At 44.5% G+C, this 24030-nt stretch overlaps 1 protein-coding gene across 2 annotated transcripts in view; it reads left to right on the forward strand.

Moving 5' to 3' along the window:
• DNAH17 (dynein axonemal heavy chain 17) overlaps nucleotides 1-24030 on the forward strand; it is a 14992541-nt gene that overhangs the window by 507425 nt on the left and 14461086 nt on the right. Inside the window, exon 3 of one of the 2 annotated variants that reach the window (XM_085617471.1) lies at nucleotides 17346-17359. The exons of the other annotated variant lie outside the window; for it this stretch is intronic. Within the exon in view, the coding sequence (XP_085473597.1) occupies nucleotides 17346-17359 (14 nt within the window). The remainder of the gene's footprint in view (nucleotides 1-17345; nucleotides 17360-24030) is intronic. 2 annotated transcript variants of the gene reach the window in all.

Below are 24030 nucleotides of genomic sequence, written 5' to 3' on the forward strand. Positions count from 1 at the left end.
GGGGATATGTAGAACTTGTGGGTTCACCAAGAATCCGAGGAACCCGGAGCCAATAACTGAGCTGCGTCTTGCAGTGGTTTTTCATTGTGTACCAGGTATATCGCAATTCATTTGGTAAAATATAAAGAGTGAAAAATAGGTACCAGGGAAACCAATATATTTCTTAAAACGGAACTCTAAGTCTAACCCTGGTGGTTCAACATCTGGCAGGCTCTCTGAATGCCAGAGCAGACGAACTCAGCCGCTGGTGCATGATGGATCACGAATGGCGTCTAAACTCGGACGTGGCGGTGGGGAGAGCCTTGGTTAGATCTATTCGCCACCGAAGAGAACGCGCAATGTCAGCAGTTCTGTGCGTTGGAGTTTCCAAGGTGGAACTCGCTCGGGGACGCCTTTCATCGCGAGTGGAGTTGCGGTCTGTTGTACGCCTTTCCGCCTATACCACTTCTGCCCAGAGTGCTGAAGAAGATCAGGCGCGACCGGGCCCAAGTCATCTTGGTGGCTCCGGATTGGGCACGAAGGTACTGGTATCCCAAGCTACTCAGTATGTCAATCGATCCCCCGATACGACTGCCTCTTCAGGAGGACCTTCTGTCGCAGCAGCAGGGGACGGTCTTCCACCCGAACCTGTCCAGTCTCCACCTCCATGCGTGGAGATTGAACAGCGACAGTTGATGCCATCTGACTTGCCTCCTGAAGTCTCTGATGTGATTCTGGCAGCCAGGCGTCCCTCCACAAAAACGGTATACGGCTGCAGGTGGAACAAATTTGTGGCATGGTGCACAGCAAAGGCTGTGGATCCCCTTTCCGCCCCTCTTTCTGAGGTTCTCCTCTTTCTTCTTTCTATGGCCCAGCAGTGCTCTGCTCTGGGCACTCTAAAAGGTTATCTTTCTGCTATCTCTGCTTTCTTACGGCTTCCTGATCAGCCTTCTCTTTTTAAATCCCCTGTTGTTTCTCGTTTCTTCAAGGACATTACTCAAATGTTTCCTCCTGTCCTCCTGTCCCCTTCGTAATGCCTCAGTGGGATTTGAATCTAGTCTTGACTTTTCTGATGTGCGCTCCCTTTGAACCTCTTCACAATTGTCCCATTCGTCTTAAGACTGCCTTCCTGGTAGCTATCACCTCGGCTAGACGGGTGAGTGAGCTCCAGGCTCTATCTTCTAAGCCTCCTTTTCTTTCTCTTCATCCGGACAAGGTTGTCCTCCGGACTCGTCCTTCCTTTCTTCCGAAAGTGGTGACTCCCTTTCACATCGGGCAATCTGTCACATTGCCCACCTTCTTTCCGCCTCTGCATCCTTCGAAAGAGGAAGAGAGGCTCCACCGTCTGGACCCAAAACGTGCGCTGTCCTTTTAGCTGGACCGCACAAAACAGTTCCGGGTGGATGATCAACTTTTTGTTGGATACGTGGGTGCTAAGAAGGGGAGGGCAGTACACAAGCTGACCATCTCGCGGTGGGTCGTATTGTGTATAAAAGCTTGTTACTCCTTGGCGAAAAAGGACCCTCCGGTAGGGCTGAGGGCCCATTCCACTCGGGCCACGGCGGCGACTACTGCCCTGGCCTGAGGAGTCCCCTTGCAGGACATCTGTCAGGCAGCAACGTGGGCCTCGCTGCACACGTTTGCCAAGCACTATTGCCTGGACAGCCAAGTCCGGAGAGATGGCTTCTTTGGCCGTTCTGTTCTCCAGGACTTTCTGCTGTGATCTTGGTTCGCAGACTCACCACGGGGTTGGTATTGCTGGGGTATCTATTCTAAGGTGAGGAATCTAACTAACGTGTTTCTTTCAGATGAACAATTTACTTACCTTCCGTAACGATGTATCTGTAAGAAACATTAGTTAGTTAGATTCCTCACCGACCCACCCATCCTCCCCGTTCTGCGAACCGACATCTAGGGTTAAGGTTCTACATTTCAGGGCCCTAGATGTTTTGGCACCAGTGTCGGTCTCTTGCATGGCTCAGCGTCCCTGGCGCGGAAAGCTATGTACAAGAACTGACGGGCGCTGGCGTGGCTGTCGGGGAGAGATACAGATGCAGGGAACACAGGCCTGCTGGCACAAGAGCCTTGCTGGAGCCGGGGCCTCGAGTGACTGCCCGGCCCGCTGACGCAACCTGGAGGCCGGGGTCGGGGGGCTGAGTGAGGCGGTCCTGCCCTTGATGCTCGAGGCTTCCGGCTGAAAGATACGGCGGTGAGTGCTGGCATGAGCGGGCTGTGGTCTACCCGAGGACGAATGCCCGAGGACGACGTGGGGGATATGCGCTGAAGCCTGACGATTGGCCTTTTTTATTCTTTTTCTTTAAACAAAAAATTGGTCGCTACCTTTGAGCTGCCCTGGAAATCGCGCTGAACTGTGTGCATGCTGGAATGGGCCGCTGCGGAGACGGCAACCCAAGTGCTGGATCGGCGAAGGGAGGTTGTGGACTGCGGCCAGGTCTCGCGCGGTGATGAATCCCATGCCGGAGACCTCTTCTGATTCATCATCGGTGGCTGTGCGGGCTCCCATACTGTTTGCCTGTAGACAGGGAGAACAGAGGAAGGCGAAGGGAATGTGATTGGCGGCCGGTGTCTTCTGCGTTGACTTGGCACCGCGTGGGCCGATTTCATAACGGCGGCGGTGCGGCGGGGGGTCGATCCTCGGTGGTGGCTGCAGCGGACACAGGCTCGTGCTCTACACTGGGGCTGTTGTGGTCGTACGCCAGAAGAACCCATCCTGCAAGTCTTCATGGTGTGTCCCTGTGCTGCTTTCCCCTATGAAGCCAAAAGGGGAGAACTGAAAGCGAGAGGTGGAGCTTTTGGCTGACGGAGGAGGCCCCCGTACATCGGCAATACTGGTTGTGTGTGGAGTGCTGCCGCGATCTCTGGTTTCAGGAGTGGCGTGGCTGCCGGGAGTCCCTGGCTGGGGGTGTGTGGTGGTGGCGGCCGGTGGCATTGCTGTGGGCCTGCTTGTTGGGACGGACCCTGGGCGTCGCCGGGCGGGGGGTCCTCTCGGCTCCGACCCTTACACTCCCAAAGCAGGGAGCACGTGGGGGGTGGGGTCGGTGCCGGTGGGGGGCCCATGGCCGGCGGCAGAATACTGGGGGGTGCCGGCGGGGGGCGACGCTTGCGTGAGCACGGTGTGCCGCGGGCCGTGATCTGCCGCTCCCTCACTGGTGGGGACTCTGTGGCCAGCGACGATGGGTAAGCCGGACACACGCCAACCCCGGATAACGTTTGTTAAAAAGGCCACTAAAACAGCAGATACCGACGCTGGACAGCAGGAGTCTGCTGGGGACGGGGCAGCTGCCCACCCGCCTGCGGAGGATATCCAGGAGATGTTTTGAGATCTAAAAACAAGCCTCCAAGGGTTGGACTCTAAAATGGATTCGCTTGCGGAGAGAATGGACAGGATTACACAACGAATGGACAAACAGGAAGGTTGTACAAGTGTCTTGGAGACCAGAGTGACTGAGATGGAGGAGGGTCATACGGAGTTGGACAAGAAACTGCGGGAAATGGATGGTGTACTCCATGTGATACGACAAAAGAACGAGGATTTAGAGACCCAGTCGCGGAGGAACAATATCAGAATCACGGGGGTTGCGGAATCCACAGACATTCAGAACATGGAGAAATACCTAGAGACTATGATGTCTGAGCTTTTTGGTTCTGACCTATCCGCGATGTTCTTAATCGAACGAGCGCACCGGACACTGGGGCCCAGGCCACGACCGGGAGCACCGGCAAGACCTATAGTGGCAAGGGTCTTAAATTACAGAGATCGGGACACAATATTACGGCTGGCGAGAGAAAAAGGAGCTATTCAATACAAAGGAAACTACATCGCACTATATCCAGACTTTACACTGCAGGTACAGGCGGCAAGACGAGAATTTTTACCTGCAAAGAAAATCTTCCAGCAAATAGGCTCCAAATATGCACTGATCTATCCTGCCAAGCTGCGCATTCAGGGCACTGGCAGACCTACATTTTTCACGGACGCCAAAGCAGCTCTATCATACGCTAAGCAGTTGGCTAAGGAGCATAAACAGCGCCTACTGCCCGGGGATGCTTCAGCCGAGGGTAACCTGAGCGTCAATGACCGACGGCCCGAAACCAGAGCTCTGTCTACTCAGCTAAGTGTCCTAGATGGGCTCCCGTACTTCCTTTGCTAAATCATAGCACGGGAACATTACTGTTGAATGTTTAGAGATTTGATGCCATATCTTCCTGCAATATAATTACATTGTCATGGTGTCGGGGGGTACACGACTCCAGGTTGGCGTGCTATTATCTCGGCCACCCTGCCAAGAGTGCAGGGGTGTATTGCTGGCGGACCCACGGGTCCCCTTGGGATGAATCCCTCATGTTCGCAACTGTGGGCAGTTTGTTTACAGTTAGTTAGGGGGGGGTACTGTCACAACCTAATTGGGGGGTTGGTGTGGGAGGGGGGATGGGGGAGTTAATGTTTTCTTGTTTGCACCTGTCAGGACCTACACTGCTTCACACAAGAACACTGGCCGACATGACCTCTTGGAACAAGGTGTTTGCTTTTATGTTTAGGTCGGCGCAAGACCCTGCTTTTGACATTGTATTGTGTCATTGCATACTGCTGATGCACCACATGTACATAACACAGCTCCGCTGTGGTCCCAAGACCTGCATTTATCGCTATGCCACCCTACAGACATGACTGCCCTTACATGCATTTCATGGACTGTCAGAGACCTAAACGATCGCAGAAAGACCAGATTAATTCACTCTTACCTGTCCAGGCATGAGGTTGACATTTGCTTGCTTCAAGAAACACTTTTAACATCTGCAGCGGCGGGTTTGCTCCGTCATAATAGATGGGGTGAGGTGGTGGAAGCGGGATACTCAAACTACTCCAGGGGTGTTGCGGTCCTTATACGCAAAGGCCTACATTGGAAAACGCATCGTACCATAGCAGATAAGGAGGGGTGGTTCCTTATATTGCACGGCACCTTATACAATACCCCGACGGTGCTGGCTAACACGTATGGCCCCAATACAGACTGTCCTGAATTCTTCCACCTACTTTGGCAGAAACTACAGACAATGGGCGGGGGGCAGTGCTCTGGGGGGGTGATTTTAATGTCGTGCTTTCAACGGCATTGGACAGGCAGGGGACGTCCCGAGACCATCACCCAAAAGCTGCAGGAATGTTGTCAGATATTATGACGGACCTTCAATTAGTGGATACATGGAGGGTACTATATCCATCGGCTAGAGTCGGTACTTGCGTGACACACCATAGGAATGCATGGTCCAGGCTGGATTATTGGCTCGTGTCCAAGGACATACATACAGGGGTATTGGATGCCGGGCACCACCCGCGCACATTCTCTGATCATGCACCCACCTATATAAAGCTGCACATACCAGAGCCATATATACAACCGTTCACATGGAGATTCCCTTCCGGTGCTCTCTTAGATCAGGTTTTTCGGGAGGAGCTGCGGAGGAAACTACTGGATTACTTCACACTAAATGAGGGCACTGTGGACTCCCAAGGAGTACTATGGGAAGCATTCAAAGTGGTCACGAGGGGGAATTGTATAGCGCTAAAAACAGAGGTTCTCAAAGACATTCGGAATACCCTCCGCAAAGTGGAGTGTAAACTTAGAGAGCTAGAAAGTGCGCTGTTGATAAATCCTGCCCAGAAGTTGTGGTCCAGTTCCGCTCTAAATTAACAGAATTCCAGCAAGAGGGAGAAAGGGAAACGAAATTTTTGCACAAATACACTCAGGCAAGGCGGTATGGAAAGGGCGAGCGCGCAGGGAAAACACTGGCGGGCCTCCTCAGATCCCCTAGGGGTACTGAATATCTTACTGAACTCCACACAGACGATGGGGGGGTGGCTAGATCACCATCGGACATCTTGCAAACAATGACCGACTTTTACCGACGCCTCTATACATCTAAATTTAACCCCTCACAGACGGACATTTCAGATTACTTAAATACTGTTGCACTGGCATGGTTCAATGATAGGGCCAGAGAGTATATGGAATTGCCAATATCGGCGGAGGACATACGGCAGGTGATCAATAGCATGCCGGCTGATAAGGCACCTGGTGCAGATGGCCTGAAAGCTGCCTTCTATAAGGAATACGTTGATATTATAGCACCCCGGCTACTACAGGTATACCTGGAGGCCATGGAAACAGGTACGTTACCTCCCACATTGCGTGAGGCAATTATCATCACTATACTTAAACCTGATAAAGACCCTACTCGGCCAGAGTCACATTGCCCCTTGTCGCTAATTAACTTGGACGCCAAAATATATGCTAAATTAATAGCCAATAGGCTGCAGCCGATGCTCCCACAAATAGCCTTACCAGACCAATCCGGGTTTATACCCGGGCGCTCAACGGCTCACAATTTAAGAACTCTCTTCGTGCTTTTGCACTGTCTTGCCCCTCATGTCAAGGCAGTTGCTGCACTGTTTGATGCGACTAAAGCTTTTGACTCCCTAGAGTGGAAATTCCTCTTTACGCTATTGCCCAAAATGGGCCTCAGCCCCTTGTTCATCAAGTAGATGCAAATAATATACACAAAGCCAATGGCGAGGATCAGGGTGAACGGGCAGGTGTCAGACTCTTTTGAAATCATGAGAGGGACAAGGCAGGGTTGCCCTCTGTCGCCCCTGCTATTTGCTATAGCCACAGAGCCACTGGCGGCTCGATTACGCCAACATCACACGCATAGGAGTATAGGATTCACCTCTAGGGGCCTCCTGATTTCTATGTATGCCGATGACACGGCTATCTATTTGGTCGATCCCAGTGATAATTTTGATGCGGTCATGAGAGAGCTGGTTAGATATGGGGGATTGACGGGTATTCAAATAAACGGAACTAAATCTGTGTTGTTCCCACTAACTGATTCCATGGGCCCATTTGACACAGAATTTCCGATACATTGGGCTGAGGACCCAACAAGATATTTGGGGATTAAGGTGGGCAGATCCCTGCAAGAAATGTGGTTGGCCAATTATGGTGGTGTAATAGATTGGATGGAAAGCAAAATTCACAGATGGAAATCACTACCGCTTTCCCTGACAGGGCGCATTGCGATCACTAAGATGGTCATCCTACCCAAATTATTATATTTGTTTGCAAATATCCCCATGCCATTGAACTCTCACTTTTTTAAACAACTTAGCTCCCTTATTCTTGAAGTGGTATGGGCGGGCAAACAACCTAGGGTTTCATGGAAACTATTGACACTGCCGTTGACACAGGGAGGTTTGGGCGCCCCAGATTTCGAGCTCTATGCCTATAGTGCGCAGGCACAGTATCTACACTTCTGGCATCATCCCACCCCGTTTTAGCCCCATGTGGCGATAGAAATAGATCGTGTTGCTCCTATCCCTCTGAACGTGCCTGTTATCAACCATATAAACAACCTCATCTAGAAATAGATACAGTGGAGGCGACACGCTGGGCATGGAGAGGTATTGCAAGGAGAGCGGGATTGCAGGAACTGTACGCACCATCAATGCCACTGGGGGGGCAATCCACTACTAACACCGCTGATAGATAGAGCCGCGACCAAGAGGGATATGGCACATGATTTGGTGAAAGGGGGTGACCTCTATCCTGAAGCTACGTTCCTATCGCTTCAGCAGATGTGCGGGACCCAGGAGCCAACAGCGATGGACAGGTTGTTGTATTATCAGCTGAGAGCTGCCTGCAGGGCCAGGTATGCGGATTCCCCAAGGGAACCACCTGCTTTGCCGGCGTTGGACAACGTATTGTCAAACCCGTCTCCCCGCAAATTGATCACGCGAATATACAGTACAACGCAAAAGCACTCTCCCATTATTGTCTCAGTTGCCAAGGCAGATTGGGAAACAGAGGCTGGCATAACTATCACGGATCGACAATGGCAGTTTTGCTGCTCCCAGCTGGAGCAACTGTCGCCGAATATTATAGATTGAGGCTGGTACATTTTAATTTCATACATAGGGTGTATCGCACACCACCGCAGCTATTCCGTATGGGCTTACATCCTGACATGAACTGCTGGAGATGCGGTACACCCACAGCCACACTTACACACCTGGCATGGCAATGCGGGGTAATAGCACGATATTGAGAATTGATCTTTTTACACATCGGGTGAATTACCGGATTTCACATTCCAGTCACGCCATTGACAGCGCTGCTGGGCTTCGTACTGGAGGTCCCAAAGTGCTCTCGGAAACTCACAGCCATGCTGCTGCTATTAGCCAAACGCCAGGTGGCCATGCATTGGAAAAAGCAACATCCTCCTACAATTGCAGAGTGGCTGAAGGCTGCCATTTACTGCAAAGATCAATTAACATGCTACTGGGAATTAATGCCAAGCAGATCTAGGCCTAAAGATATATGGACTCCATTTGTGAACTGGTTGGCGACAGGCGGGGCAGACCTTTTGAGAACTAATGATGCCTGAAGGTTGCTGCGGCTAACGGGATTATTAGACCGCATTGTGCTACTGGAGAGGGGGGGGACATGCCCAACGCTATAGGACGTTATTCTGTGAAGTGGGTCGCAGGGCCTATGTAACGGTGGTGCACTTAAAGACATTGGGGTGCCGACAGATGGGCGGGAACTTGGTTGGTGGGTTGAGGTTCGGACAGGTGGGGAGGGGGGGAGGGGTGTTTGTTCTAATTGTCAAGGATGGGTTAGTATATTTTGTATCCTTTGGTAGTCCTTTGTGCAACCTATGCCATTGTATCGCGTGCTGTTTAAATCGCTGCCGGACCTCTGGGTTGTCGGTGTAGCAGCTGTGTCATCCCACCTCTATTTCTTCTCTTTAGTTTTAAATTCATCCTTAGTTGCCGGCCTCTGGGATGTAGGCACATGGTTGTGTATGTAAACTGTCTCTTTAATTTTGTTAAAATAAAATAATAAAATAAAACAAACTAGGGAATTAGTAATAGACGTAACAGATACACAGCAAACCTTGAATAATGTGTCATTAAGTATGGGCTAAGTGATTTAGTTGAAAATTCAGCTAGAGGGGGTAATGTTAATATTGAAAAATGCGATGTTGATGTGCACCATGATATATATACACTTAATAATGAATTTGCATTGCTGTTGTAGAATTCACCCAATATGACCTCCCCGTCAACACCGAGTCAGAAATATGTGGTCAGGCAGGTCCTACGACCAAAACCTGAAGCAACTGTTTGACAGATCACAGGTGGGGGTACACGTAACCTTTAGACAAACTCATAAACAGGAAAACCCAGATTGATCCCACGGACAGGCAGCAAAACCACAATGGTTTCAGGAGATTGATCCAATTAAACGTTTGTGTCCAGAGGAGCGCTTCTTCCCCAATACACCATAAAGTCAGATACCACACCTAAGTTAGGAACACACAGCCCATCAGAACACAGCATGGATACTACACACAGTGATCATGCGCTCTCCCTGCTGGACATCTGGACACGTACCCACTGGGCTAGTTTTGTGTCCACACAAGGTTGAGGCCCACCCGTGATTCTTATCACACAACCAGATTTATGGCGCCATGACTATGCCCAAATTTCTGTCTCCAAAGGAATGCATAAATTGTTTTATGATACTTCATGTAATGTATAAAATGAGGGCTGAAACCAATGTGCTTTGAGACAGTCTTAAGACCCCAACTGTGTTGGCGTTCTCCTGCCCGCTGCGTTTAATTAAACCAACTGTTCCTGTTTTGCCAAACACCTCTTGTAACTTTAATTTTTTATAGGTAAATTCATATTCGAGCAAAACCCATCTCCAAAAAACATGCAAATTCTTCAGGTTCATGGTGGGCTCTCAGCACTACCAGTGCATGGTACTCCTAATGGAGCAAGGACTTGTAGAAAAGAGACTTGCTCGGAAGAAATCCGCTTCTTAACTTACTAATGCAGAGAAAGTATTAATAAGTAAAGTGGAATAGAGTAGAGATGGGTGGTATACAGTGAAACCATTTTGTCTGTGAAATTAATATTTGTTTTTCTGACTTTATCCCTAGTGCGCATTTGGGCCTCTCATGTATAACTGAAGTAAGCCGAGTAAAAGAAAGACTGTGCATGACCTCTGAAAGTTAACCCGGAATGATGACTTAAGAGGTTGAATGGATGCCAAGCTCGCAAGTGTCCTATCCTGGGAACGGATGGTGAAGAGTTCAGCAATGAGATGCTCTATGCATCGTTGTGTCATTAATGTTTCAAATTGGATACATGCAGTGGATGGGAATAACATTTTGAATAAAAATTAAGGGGATGGGTTTGTGAACAATGGTCTAACTAAATTAAATGACATGTAAGCATGGTGTGATGATCTTCCCCTTTGCCTGACCAATTAGATATTGTATTTTTGTGATATTGAAACTTTAGTGGGTGGTACATGAGGAACGAAAGGTACCATTAAGATAGCTTTAGTTAGTTAGTTAGTTAATGCAGAGCTCAGGATGCTGTCTGTGTAGTGGGAGATGCTTTTGCTGGGAGAGATGCTGTGAGATGCTGATGAAGAAGCCGAATGCAGAACCTTCTATCCTAATTTAATTGGGTTAGATAAGAAGATCGCGGTGGAATCTCAAGGAGGAAGAGAGTGCCAGAGAGGGGTGCGGCGCAACCATCGGTATTTTAGAGAGGCCATCTATCCTGTCCTGAAGTCTTTGTTTCCTGTCTTTTCCCGGGGGACCCTTACCAGCCCTTTGGCCTGGGAGTTGGTCTTCACACCATTCTTGGTAATTATAATTTCATATTATTTGCAGATACTCTTTTCTCTCTATCCTCTCCTTTCCTTAGACATTGTTCATTGAGTAAGTCTGTGTTATATTTGTTTGATGATTTAATCGAATTTTCTCTCTTAAGAATGATGGTGATTGCACTGTGTATTTGAGATGGTTCGCATGCATTGAAATTTAGAAAAAGATTCAAAACTTTCCAGAGTCTGTGATTATTTTACTCTAAATAGAGAAAAGTTAGATCAACTAATGGTCCATCGACCAGAAGAAAGAACTTTTTGATCAGTGAAAGGTTAGTTAGTAGTAAGAAATAACTAATCCTAAAATTGTGAAAATTATAAACTTTGACTCCAGCGGTTTACTCGACTTGTGTGTGTGTTTATGAGCCCAGGTGAGTATATGGTAGTGGAGTAGCTGTTGTTGGTATGCCGCTGGATCAGTTTTCTGGTAGCAGAGTTATGGTTATTATTGATAGTTTGGTGATAAATATTAATTATTGATTATTGATTTATGTTTAACAAAAGAGTTAGCGTCTTGTTTTATGTTGTCTGGAAATCCCGGGAAAATCAATAGCGGGTGGTGACAGAAGCCACACTGCAGTGAGGTTACTCGTCTGTTGGAATAATACTGAGAAGCTACGTAGGGCTGGCAGTGTTAAACTAGGGACTATTTTGTATAAAAGTAGAGTGTTAGTGATAACAGAGGGTTCGCTGGTGAAACTTTGGTCTTATTTCCCAGTAGGGGTAACACCGGAGGAGTAACAGGTTCTCCCGAGCTTGAATGAAGGGTAAACAGGGGTTTTACTCGCAGTAGAAGAGGAGTAATTCTGAAACTCAAGAGTAAGTGAAATCTATCCTTTGTTTAGTGGAACAGACAGAGTAGCGAATGTTTTTATGTTGTTACTAACAGATTTTATTTCAAGAAAAGTAAAAGAAATATGTTTTTCGTATTACCTTGTGAAGGGAGGGTCAGTCGCCGGAGTTTTGCTGACATCACAGAGAGCCGCACTGGGAATGGTTGAAACAGCAGGTGTGAGACAGAAGCAGATTGTAAAGGATGGGTCAGTAGTAAGGAGCAAATACTGACGTCACAAAAGGCCGTGCTGGCATTGGTCAGACCACGAGCGTGATCCTGAGTCTGATTGGTTGATTGATAGAAGCCGTGCTAGTGTTGGTTGGAAACATTTGTATGTTGGATTCTGATTTGACTGCCGGTGTGAGTTGCACTGTTAGAAGTGTTCAAGGGATTGTGGAATATTTGTTCATATATCGTTCATCCAGAATGTTTGGAGAAAAGAGAAAAATGTCGTCAATAAAGAAAATTAAGAATTTCTTTAAGAAAGATAAGCCTGTGTTGACTAGAGAGGGAATTCCTATTCCCCCACCGAAAACGCCTGCTTCATTTATGATGATGGAAAGAGGATATCATACTTGTGTATGGTTGGAAAATTGGATAGAATATACAAAAGGTAATGGAGTTCTAGCTTTTCGAGAACATGGTACGTTTAATGGGAGAATTCTTCAGAATTTAACGATGAGAATGAATGATTTGGAACCAAGACCTAGGTTATCTCAGTATGAAGCTTTGGAAGAATGGGAAACTGAGTCATATGAACGAGAAAAATGCAGAGGCAGAAAGGGGTATAGAGGATTTTTTCCCAGGTATTTGCATGAGCCATGCGAAGGTCAGGTGAAGCAATGGAGAAGAGCTATGGTTTATACCCAGTGTTTAATGGCTGAGGAACAGTTGGGAAGCAAGTGTGAAGAAAAGACAAAACACATGAATGTAACAGGATATGGTGAATCAGATGACGAATTGTTGGAGGACATATTAACTGAAAATCCTCCACCGTATCAAGAATGACCCAGTAGAGTCACCCCAAGTGCACTGGTAATGGGAACACCCTTAATTCCTCAAATTTTACATGATACCTCAGTTAATAGGGTGCTCCAAGATAAAGAAAGAGAAGCCTTAAGTAAAAATAGGGAGGAAATAGTACAGAAAATAAGTCAATTGAATTTGAATAGTGAAGCTTTGACAGTACCAGTGACTATAGGTCCTGTTATCCCATTATTTGGAGATAAAATGAGTTGCACAAAACCTCAAGTTGTAACAACTCCATTGAGTAATCCCAGAAAAGAGGTAATAATATCTGATGATCAGGCCAGTGAGTGTGATTTAGTAATTTCATTAATGGACCTTCCAATAAGAGAACCTGTGATAGAAACCCCAAAAAGAGCCACACCCGGATATTCGACAGAAAAAGGGTCTAAGGTACCTTTAGGAACTAGAAGCTCAACAGCGGTCACTCCAGAAGATTTAGAAAGATGGGCACAGGGAATAGAAAAGCAAAGCTCAACACCAAAGATCTTAGATATTTACAGATTGAAAGTGGAGTTGGAAGAGATGATAGCTGGAAACGTGGTAATAGAAAGATTGAACCTTTTCAATGATGAAGAGTTGTTTATATGTAGGAGTATAACCAGAAAAACAAAATTGTTTCATGCGAGATTGATAGAACTTGCTTCAGAGATTGGAGTAGATATAGGGCGATCACAATTACTACAGAAACCATATCGAGTAGAGTTTACTGACAAGGACTTGGAGAATATGAATGTGTCTGGTAAAAGACTACAGATAAAAGAGTTAATGAACATTTTGCAAAAATGGGGAGACATTGACAAGTGGAGGACCAGGTGGACAAGGAAAAAGGAGGAAGCACAAGCAAAGGAAGCATCATCTGCATTCTTGCTAAAGGAATCAGAAAAGGCAGAGAGATTGTGTCCTATGAGACAGGTTCCTGGTGGTGGATATGTTCATGTTCCATGGAGCAGACAGGATATTTTGTCATTTACAAATGATTTTTCTAGGTTAAGAGAGAAGCCCGTTGAATGGTATAAACAGGTTGAAAGATTTGTGAAAGTTTCAAAGATTCTGTTGAAGGATCTGGATGGTTTGTTTGATATTGTGGTACCAGCTGACTTATGGACAGAGTGTAAGATCACAGTTGATTGGCCAACTGAGGAGTATGCTAGAAACATGAAAACAGGAGCACCATCAGAGGAGGTGATAAAGAAATATCACCAAGTATTTACTTTTCTGAAAGGGAAAATCCCTCCTAAAGAAACAGATTGGGTAAAAATAGTTAGAACAACTCAAGAGCCCAATGAGTCTGTGCATGCATATTATGAGCGGTTATTGCAGGTGTTTAAGCAGTACAGTGGTTTTGAGAATAGTGGTTGTAAGGATATGGGACATTTTGTGTATCAGTTTGTGTATGGTCTGAAACCGGAGATTAGTCAGATGATTCAACAGCACATGTTGTGCTGGCAGAGCAAGAAGATTGATGAGATTTTGAAGTATTCCAAATATTGTGGCGACGACATTGAGGCAAGGTGTAGAAAGTTAAAAGAGAAAATGATGTGGGCACAAGTGAAATTGGCAGAACAGGGGTGAAAGAGCAGAATCAGAATGATCAAGCAGCGAATGGTGGTAAAGTAAGAGGACGAATGAATAGACAGGAAGCGAAGAAAAAGTTTCCTTGTCATGCGTGCGGAAAGCTTGGACATTAGAAGAACGAGTGTAAGAATATTCAGAATGATAATGGGCCAAACCTAAATTTAAATCCACAGATGCAGAATGAAGTGATTATGAATCAGTCGCAGCAGGTAGTCCCTCCACAGTATCAGGTGCCAGCAGCTCCTATGCCAACTTTGTGAACGCTCAAAGACACAGTGCAAACGCCGGATTTCAGGGAGAAAGTGGTAAGAAAAATTCTGTGGTTACACAATATTTTTTACAGACCGATGATGGAGAGATGGACTGTGCGCAATGACGGTGCCTGAGGGGGGGAGGAAGAGGATTGCGTGCTTGGCGCATCCTTGCCAGTAGATCAGTCAGGTCCATTTATTGACGGGAAAGTGGAAGGTAGTGATATTACTTTTCTATTGGATACTGGTGCTACCCGGTCTAATATGAGAACAGCAGACATCCCAAACCTACCCCTCTCGGGAGAATTTATCCAAGTTGTAGGAGTGTCGGATCAACAGATTAGAACCCCAATCACAAAACCGATGGAGGTACATATTGAAAATTTCAAAGACATGCATTGGTTTGTAGTTTGCTATTCCAGTCCAGTAAATCTGTTGGGAAGAGATCTATTGTGCAAGACGAATTGCACGATCTACTGTACACCAGATGGTGTTGCTTTCCAAACCCCTGATGAAGACGTTGTATATAAAATGATGCTTGCTAAGCAAGGTACTGAAATAGATGAGATGTATTCATTGATGACTGAAAATGAATTACCAGAAGAGTTGAGAACAACAGTAAATCCACAAGTGTGGGATTTTACTCGCAAATTTATTGGGCTGATGTCAAATGTGGATCCAGTGAAAGTGACAGTGAAGGAAGGTGCAGTTTATCCAAACAAACGACAGTATAAAATGAGTCCAGAAGTGAAAGCAGGAGTTGCTCCAGAAATTGCCTGAATGATTAAACAAGGCATTTTGAAAGAAATAATAGGTAGTCCTTGTAATTCACCAATAATGGGACTTAAAAAGCCTAGCGGAAAATAAAGAATAGTGCAGGATTTGAGAAAGAATAAAAAAAATGTAGTGCCTTGTTGCCCGGTAGTGCCAAATCCAGCAGTGACCCTTTATCAGATACCTTGGAATGCAGGCTGGTTTACAGTAATTGATTTATGCCAAGCCTTTTTCTCTATTCCTTTGCACCCAGACAGCCAATATTTATTCACATTTAGGTTCGAAGATCGTGTCTTGGCATGGTGCCGAGTTCTTCAAGGGTATACAGAGAGCCCCTCGATTTTTAATAAAATCCTGAAAAAGTGAACATTGGTCATACCCAGAAATTCAGTCTTGGTTCAGTACATTGATGACCTACTGGTGGCATCAAAATCACAAGAAGATTGTGTCACTGACACGATTGCATTATTGAACCATTTTGCAGAGGGAGGACACAAGGTGTCTCCAGAAAAATTGCTGTTTTGTCAGCAAAAAGTAAAAATTTTAGGCCACAAAATAGAAAGAGGAGTTAGAAAAGTTACCCCAGAGAGAATAAAGATAATAAAGAAAATGCAACTACCTCAGACACAAAAGGAGATGAGAATGTTTCTCGTAGTAGTTGGGTATTGTAGGCAGTGGATAGTTGGGTTTTCCCTGCTAGCAAAACCATTGATTCAGTTGACCCGGAAGAGAGCAAAAGATCCGATTGTCTGGAATGATGAGTGCGTGGAAGCATTTGTGAAATTGCAAAATTGTCTGTGTGAGGCCCCTACCTTAGGCATGCCTGACTATATGAAAGAATTTGCACTGTTCTGTTGTGAGAGAGAAGGTGGTGCACTTTCAGTTTTACTCAAAGGCATGGATTAAGCCGACGTCCAGTAGCATATTTCTCTGCTACTTTGGATCCTGTGGCTTCAGCGTTACCTGGCTGCTTAAAAGCAGTAGCTGCTACTTGTATGAGTCTGGAACAAAGTGAATCGATTGTTATGGGACATCCAGTCAAAGTTTACGTCCCACATTCAGTTCAGATTCTTTTAACAAGAACTCAAACGCAGCACCTTACCCCTAGTCGGATGACTAAGTATGAAAGAGTGATTCTGCAAGAAGAAAATGTGACAGTAATAAGATGTTAGAAGAAGTGAAATATGAAGTGGATCATGATTGTTTGGATGTGACTGAGATGTGTTCCAAGCCCCGTCCTGATATAAAAGAAGTGCCTTTGAAGGAGCCAGATCATGAACTATTTGTAGATGGGTCATGCATGAGAACAAAGGAAGGAGGACTCAGTGCAGCATACGCTGTATGTAAAATATCGGGGGTCATTGAAGCATCCTGTTTACCGGGAGTCAAGTCTGCACAAGTAGCTGAATTGGTGGCCTTAACAAAGGCATGCAGAATTGGGAAAAATTGGAGAATAACCATATTTACGGACAGTCAATATGGTTTCAGGGTTGTGCACCCTTTGGCCAGCTGTGGATGCAGAGGGGATTTCTGCCTTCTTCAGGATCACCTATAAGAAATGGCAAAAATGTAAAGGAGTTGTTGCAAGCAATACAATTGCCAAAAGAAATAGCAGTGGTCAAGTGTGCTGCTCACCAGTCAGGAAATGACTATGTGGCGGCAGGTAACAGATATGCTGACCAAATTGCTCAATACTGTGCAAGTAATAACATGGCACTTAACAGAAAAGTTGAAACCAGTGAAATCAGCTGCCGACTTGTGTTTTTCTCAGCTCTAGAAACATGGGATGAGGTTAGACAATTACAGGATGAAGTTGAGACAAATGAAAAGGAAAACTGGATGAGGTCAGGTTGTGAAAGAAGGACAGGAGATGATGTACGGGTATACAGCGACGGCAGACCAGTCATGCCAGACTGCTTACTCTTCCAAATCGCAAGAATGAATCATGGGGACACACATGTTGGTAGGGACGCAATGATTAGACTATTTTAGACAGAATTGGTATAATCGAAAGTTCAGGGTAGTCGCAGAGAGCCTTTGCCAAAGATGCTTAAGTTTTCAGCAGCAGAATCAGGCAGGAAGACAGTGGTCAGTTGGGGAAAAATTGGAAAGGCAGAAGGACCATTCACAATACTACAGCTTGACTTCATAGAGTTGTCTCCAAGCAATGTCATGTCATGTCATAGTGTGTTTGTTTTCACGATGGGTGGAGGCATATCCCACTAGGAGAAATGACAATCTCAGAGTTGCTAAATTGCTGCTAAGAGAGTTGATTCCTCGTTTTGGTTTCCCATTCACTTTGGAATCAGATAGACGATCTCATTTTAATAATGAAATAATTTGAGTAATCTGTGAAGCATTCAATATTGAACAAAAACTGCACTGTGCACACCGTCCAGAGGCTCCTGGAGTGGTTGAGCAACTAAATGGCACAATCAAGTCAAGACTCCGAAGTATTCCTGACAGAAAAATATGGTTGAGTCCACATGAAATACTAATGGGAAGGGCAATGAGACAACCATTTATTCCTGGACCTAAATTAATGAATATAACTGATGATCTGGTATTGGACTATTGCAAAGGATTGGCTGACCTAGTGCGTTCTGTCTCTCACCAGGTTGGAGAAGATGCAGTTGCTAGGCAGCCAACACAGTCGCATGATTTGAATCCTGGAGACTGGGTGGTAGTGAAGAAACATGCCAGAAAGTTGTGCCTAGCACCCAGGTGGGATAAACCACGTCAAGTCATACTGGTCACTACAACAGCAGTGAAGTGTGCAGGTTTACCTAATAGGGTTCAGGCGAGTCATACAAAAAGAGTTTCAAGCCATACTAAAGAAGAACAGCAACTGATTAAACCAGTTGAGACAGCTAAAGGTTGTGAAGTCGGAGAATCTAAAGTAATAGACGAGGAACAACCGAGCACAAGTCAGAAGTGATGGATACCAGTGATTGACATACCTGAAGGTGTTATTCAAACAAGAAGCATAACCAGATTAGCGAGACAGGAAAGTAGTGAGGATCAGATAGGTGTAGAAGAACACGCTCAGGAAGAAGTGAACAAAGCCACTCGTGACCCTGAGCAGGACAGGGAAAGAAGAACATACTCAGGCAAAGGCAAACAGAACTATTCAAAGACCTGAGCAGGGACAGATAGGAGAAGAAGAACACGTTCAGGCAGTAGAAGAACAAATTGTAGTAAGACCTGAACAGGACCAGTTAGAATAAGAAGAACAAGTTCGGGCAGAAGAAGAAGATCAAAATGAAATAAGACCTGAACAGGATCAGATAGAGGAAGAAGAACAGGTTCAGGAGGTTAAAATAACAAAAACAAGACCTGAACAGGAACAGGTAGAGAGTGATTCAGATCAGGAACAGACTGTGCCTAAGCATACTGAAAATAAAATAAGTTTAGAAAGAGACGAAGAGGGTGAAAGTGCGGTTCAGATTAAAAGGGTCAGAAAAGGTGATAACTGGCCAGTTGGAGTGAAAAGATTGAGATACTACCTGAGAAAAACAAAAGAAAGACCAGAGCAAGTGAATGAGGTCACTAGTCAAACTCAGTCTAAACAGTCAAGTGTAAGAAATACACAAAGAAGCCCAAGACTGAGAATTTTGAACAATAAATACAAGGCCCCTGAGTGGACCTATGTAATATTAGAAGAATTTGAGAATTTAGATTTAAATGAGGAATCAGAAGAAGTAGATGCTGCACAGATCAATGAAAGAACATTGAGACCACTCTAAAAACAAGAGTTTGAATTTCCAAAGGTGAAGAAAGAAAGAGGAGAAAATATCTTCTCAGATTAAAATGGTGAAAAATGAAGTCACTGAGCAACCGAAACGAAGTTTAGGACGAAGATGTTGTAGAGCTTGCATATGTAGTATTTTATTAGTGATCGCAGTAGGGTTATTTCTAACAGTAGCAGTACCTTTATTGATGATAACAAATAAAAATAATGATACAGATACAAATGAGAAAGTAGCTACAATAAAAGCAGATAGGGTAGAATTAGAAGCAGCAGATGAGACAGATTTTCATCACACTGTATTAGATAATCACACGTCTTTAAATGTTTTTACAAAATTGTTATTTCAATATATAGATACAATGGAGATTAGTGATTGTAATGTCTGTATGAAATTACCAGCGTCAGTGTCAGAGGGAGTCACATATCACCATTTACCGTTAACATGGTATATTATGTAGTGTTTTAGCAAGTCTGTTTTATGCAAAGGGACAACTTCAGTATTATTATTCAAACTTAAATGTAGTATTTTCAGAGCTTCCTATTCGAAAGAATATGAATCCAGTATTTAGTGGCCAAGATGCACAGTTTATGGGTGAATTTTTCTTAACAATGAAATCAATAGACATAGTCAAGGCACACAAGAATAATTTAACATATATATTACGTGAAGAAGAATAAGTGTTTTTTTTTATTTAGTTGAGAGAAGGAGACAGGATTTCCAAAAGAAAACTGCTGAACCGAAAACCCATGTACCACCATGGGTTAAGAAAGAGGGACTTTATGCAACTGGCAAGGCTCATGCTGCGATGTCCCTAGACTTTGTAAAGAAAGGGAAAACCTGCCTCCATAGGTTGAAGACAAATTATAATAACATATTTATTGGTGCCAGTGAATGTGAGCATAACTTCCTAATTTTTGGAGGTTGAGGACTAAAAGATGGAACTGATCCAGTATTTCCTGGTGTTTACTATGTGTGTGGGAATAATGCTTACTATAAGTTGCCTGCACGGTGGTATGGATGCTGCTAGTTTGGGATAGTATTTCCGAAAATGTATCATGTAAAAAGAATCACTGGAAACAATGAAAACACTAATGGACTTACACGAAGAAAGAGAGCTAGTTTTTCAGAAATAGTAGGTGACCTATTTGGTGCATTGATACCTTCAGTGAGAGTCATTCTGAATTCACATACAATTTGTAAATTGTCGAGAGTAGTTGATCGTCTCTTGACGGATACTGCTGGGAGTTTCTTGATGATAAATACAGAAATGGTTGCGATTAGATCTATGGTTTTACAAAACCGACTTGTGCTTGATATTTTATTAGCCAAAGAGGGCGGAGTCTGTGGAAGGCTGAAAGTTCAACATTGTTGCACTTACATTCCTGATAAAAGTAAGGAAAGTAGAGGGTATATTAGGAACATTACAAAACTTCATGAAGATTTGAAACCACTGGAGGTTGACAGTGTATGGTAGAGACTAACAAAGAGTATTTCTTCAATAGGGACTTGGTTTTCTGATTTAGGGAAAAGTATTTTAGGTCAAATAATTCTTCCAGTAGTTTGTATGATGATAATAGTTTTAGCAATAATGATTTGGTGTAAATGTTGCAGAAATAAAGGAAATAAAGGAAGAACAAGAAAATATGAAGTGAATGGGAAAGGAAAGAAAAGAAAGAGGGAATACGAGGAAATACAGGTGGAAGAGATGAAAGGAAGGATATACAAAAAGATGAAGGACTTAGAAAACAAAGATGAAATTGAGAAAGAGAAGGAGGGAAATGAGAATGAGAAATGCTGAAAGTTGGCATCTGAGAAGGGATGGGTAATTTTGTGATGGCTCAAAATGCCATCGGAGAGAGGATTGATGGAGCAAGGACTCGTAGAAAAGAGATTTGCTCGAAAGACATCCGCTACTTAACTTACTAACAAATTATTAAAGTTGTTTTGTGTAAAACTAATGCGCACCACATAAATACACGGTTTAGTGAAGCTTGCTTATGTGTTTACTAACGCGAGTAACACAAACGAAGGACTAAAACCGCTTTAAACAGGGAATCTTTATTGCGCATCCGTAAATTGAATCTACGCAGTATGACGAGCTAATGCTTGGAGGGAAATTCTTGCGCGTGAGCAGAAGGCACTTAAATGGAGTCTTGAAGACTCGCGTGCATGACATCTGCTTGGCTGAAACGAAAACAAGCTATTTTACTAACGCTAATGCGGGGAAAGTATTAATAAGTAAAGGGGAATAAAGTAGAGGTGGGTGGTATACAGTGAAACCATTTTGTCTGTGAAATTAATATTTGTCTTTCTGACTTTATCACTAGTGCGCATTTGGACCTCTCATGTATAACTAAAGTAAGCAGAGTAAAAGAAAGACTGCGCAAGACCACTGAAAGTTAACCCGGAATGATGACTTAAGAGGTTGAATGGATGTCAAGGTCGCGAGTGTCCTATCCTGGGAATGGATGGTGAAGAGTTCAGCAATGAGATGCTCTATTCATCATGGTGTCATTAATGTTTCAAATTGGATATATGTAGTGGATGAGAATAACATTTTGAATAAAAATTAAGGGGATGGGTTTGCGAACAATGGTTTAACTGAATTAAATGACATGTAAGCATGGTGTGATGATCTTCCCCTTTGCCTGACCAATTAGATCTCGTATTTTTGCGATATTGAAACTTTAGTGGGTGGTACACGAGGAACCAAAGGTATCATTAAGATGGCTTTAGTTAGTTAATGCAGAGCTCGGGATGCTGTCTGTGTAGCAGGAGATGCTGTTGCTGGGAGAGATGCTGTGAGATGCTGATGAAGAAGCCAAATGCAGAACTTTCTATCCTAATTTAATTGGGTTGGATAAGGAGATTGCGGAAGAATCTCAAAGAGGAAGAGAGTGTCGGAGAGGGGTGCGGCGCAACCGTCGGTATTCAAGAGTGGTCATCAATCCTGTCCTGAAGTCTTTGTGTCCTAACCTTTCCCGGGGGACCCTTACCAGCTCTTTGGCCTGGGGGTTGGTCTTCACACCATTCATGGTAATTATAATTTCACGTTATTTGCAGATGCTCTTTTCTCTCTATCCTCTCCTTTCCTTAGACATTGTTCATTGAGTAAGTCCGTGTTATATTTGTTTGTTGATTTAATTGAATTTTGTCTCCTAAGAATGATGGTGATTGCACTGTGTATTTGAGATGGTTCACATGCATTGAAATTTAGAAAAAGATTTAAAACTTTCCTGAGTCTGTGATTATTTTACTCTAAATAGAGAAAAGTTAGAGTTATGTACATTTTCACCATCAACTAGTTCAACTAATGGTCCATCGATCAGAGGAAAGAACTTTTTGATCAGTGAAAGGTTAATTAGTAGTAAGAAATAACTAATCCTAAAATTGTGAAAATTATCAATTTTGACTCCAGCAGTTTACATGACTTGTGTGTGTGTTTATGGGCCCAGGTGAGTATATGTTAGTGGAGTATCTGTTGTTGGTATGCTGCTGGATAAATCCCTTTCGGCCTCAAATCAGCCCTAAGAACATTCTCAAAGTGCATGGCTGTGGTCGCAGCATTCTTAAGGAGACAAAAGATATTTGTGTATCCTTACCTCTATGACTGGCAGACAAAACACACCTCTCCATCTCAAACAAAGGAGCATTTTTGCATGTGTTTACTAAATCTCTCATGCCTGGGTCTTTGAATTAATCTTCACAAATCAAGTCGATTCAGTCCAAAAACTACTCTACTTAGGGGCGGTGCTGGCTACACAGTCCGCAAAAGTTTATCCTTCGGAGGAGAGACTATCATCATGGACTCTGAAATGTCGCACTCTTCTGCAGTCTGATCATCCTTCTGTAAGACAGATAGCTTCTCTTCTTGGGTCTTTGACACAAGGTTTCACATGAGGCCTCTACAGCAGTGTTGGAGGATCAGTGGAACCAGCTTTCCAACCGCTAAGAGGACAGACTGAGATTATCACAAGCTGCACGACACTCGCTCCCATGGTGGTCTTAGTGGAACAATCGCATGGTGGAGGTACCGTTTCACCAAGAACCACCCACTCAAACACTCCAGGGATAAGGATCTCACTTGGGTACCCTTCAGATTCAGGGTGTTTGGTCGTACAGAGAACAAACGTATCACATCAACATGCTGGAACTGAGAGCAGTCCACCTGGCTCTGAAATCATTCCTTCCAGCTCTCACGACGAACGGCGTCCTTGTCCAAACCGACAGCAGTGCATTACTTTATCAAGCAGGGAGGAACTCACTCTTGTCCTCTCTCCTATGAGGCTCAGACCATCTGGAAATGGCTACTAGTCAGGACTCACAACAACGGCCATCCATCTGCCAGGAACTCAAAACGGGCATGTGGATGATCTCAGTCACAATTACCAAGACAATTACAACTGGGTTCTCAACTCCCCTGCCTTGCAAGAAATCTTTCAGGAGTTTGGATATCGACACATAGACCTGTTCGCAGATGTCAACAGCAGAAAACACCACGCATACGCTTCCAGGTTCTCCCAACCAGGGTCACAGGGGAATGCCATTTTGATAAATTGGTCAGAGAATTTTCTCTACGCATTTCCACTAACTCTTCTCATTCCAACAGTGATTCTCAAACTACACCGGTCTCACACCAGGATGATTCTCATATCCCCAGAGTGACATTGTTAATGGTGGTTCACAGACTTTCTATCTACATCTTTTGGAGAGGCCCCTCAAGAGGCTTCCATGTAGACAGGAACTCCTTTTCAAGTTTGGAGGACAGATAATCCATGCCAACCTCTCATCCCTGAACTTGGCCACATGGCTCCTAAATTTCTCCAATATGGACTTCCTAAAAAGTGTATGGACATTGTCGAGGAGGCCTGGATACCCTCCATTAGGCGTTCATATGCCCTCAAATGGAAGCAGTTTTAATTGTGGTGTACACAAAATGGTCACACCCCAATTTCATGTTAAGAGGATGTATTCATCCCATGTCTCCTTCACTTGGCTAAATCAGGGCTACAGTTCTCTTCCATCAGAGTACGCCTGGCAGCTATTACAGCTTACAGGAAATCTGCCTCCCA

Source organism: Triturus cristatus, chromosome 7 (assembly GCF_964204655.1).
Source record: "Triturus cristatus chromosome 7, aTriCri1.1, whole genome shotgun sequence".
Lineage (NCBI taxonomy): Eukaryota > Metazoa > Chordata > Amphibia > Caudata > Salamandridae > Triturus > Triturus cristatus.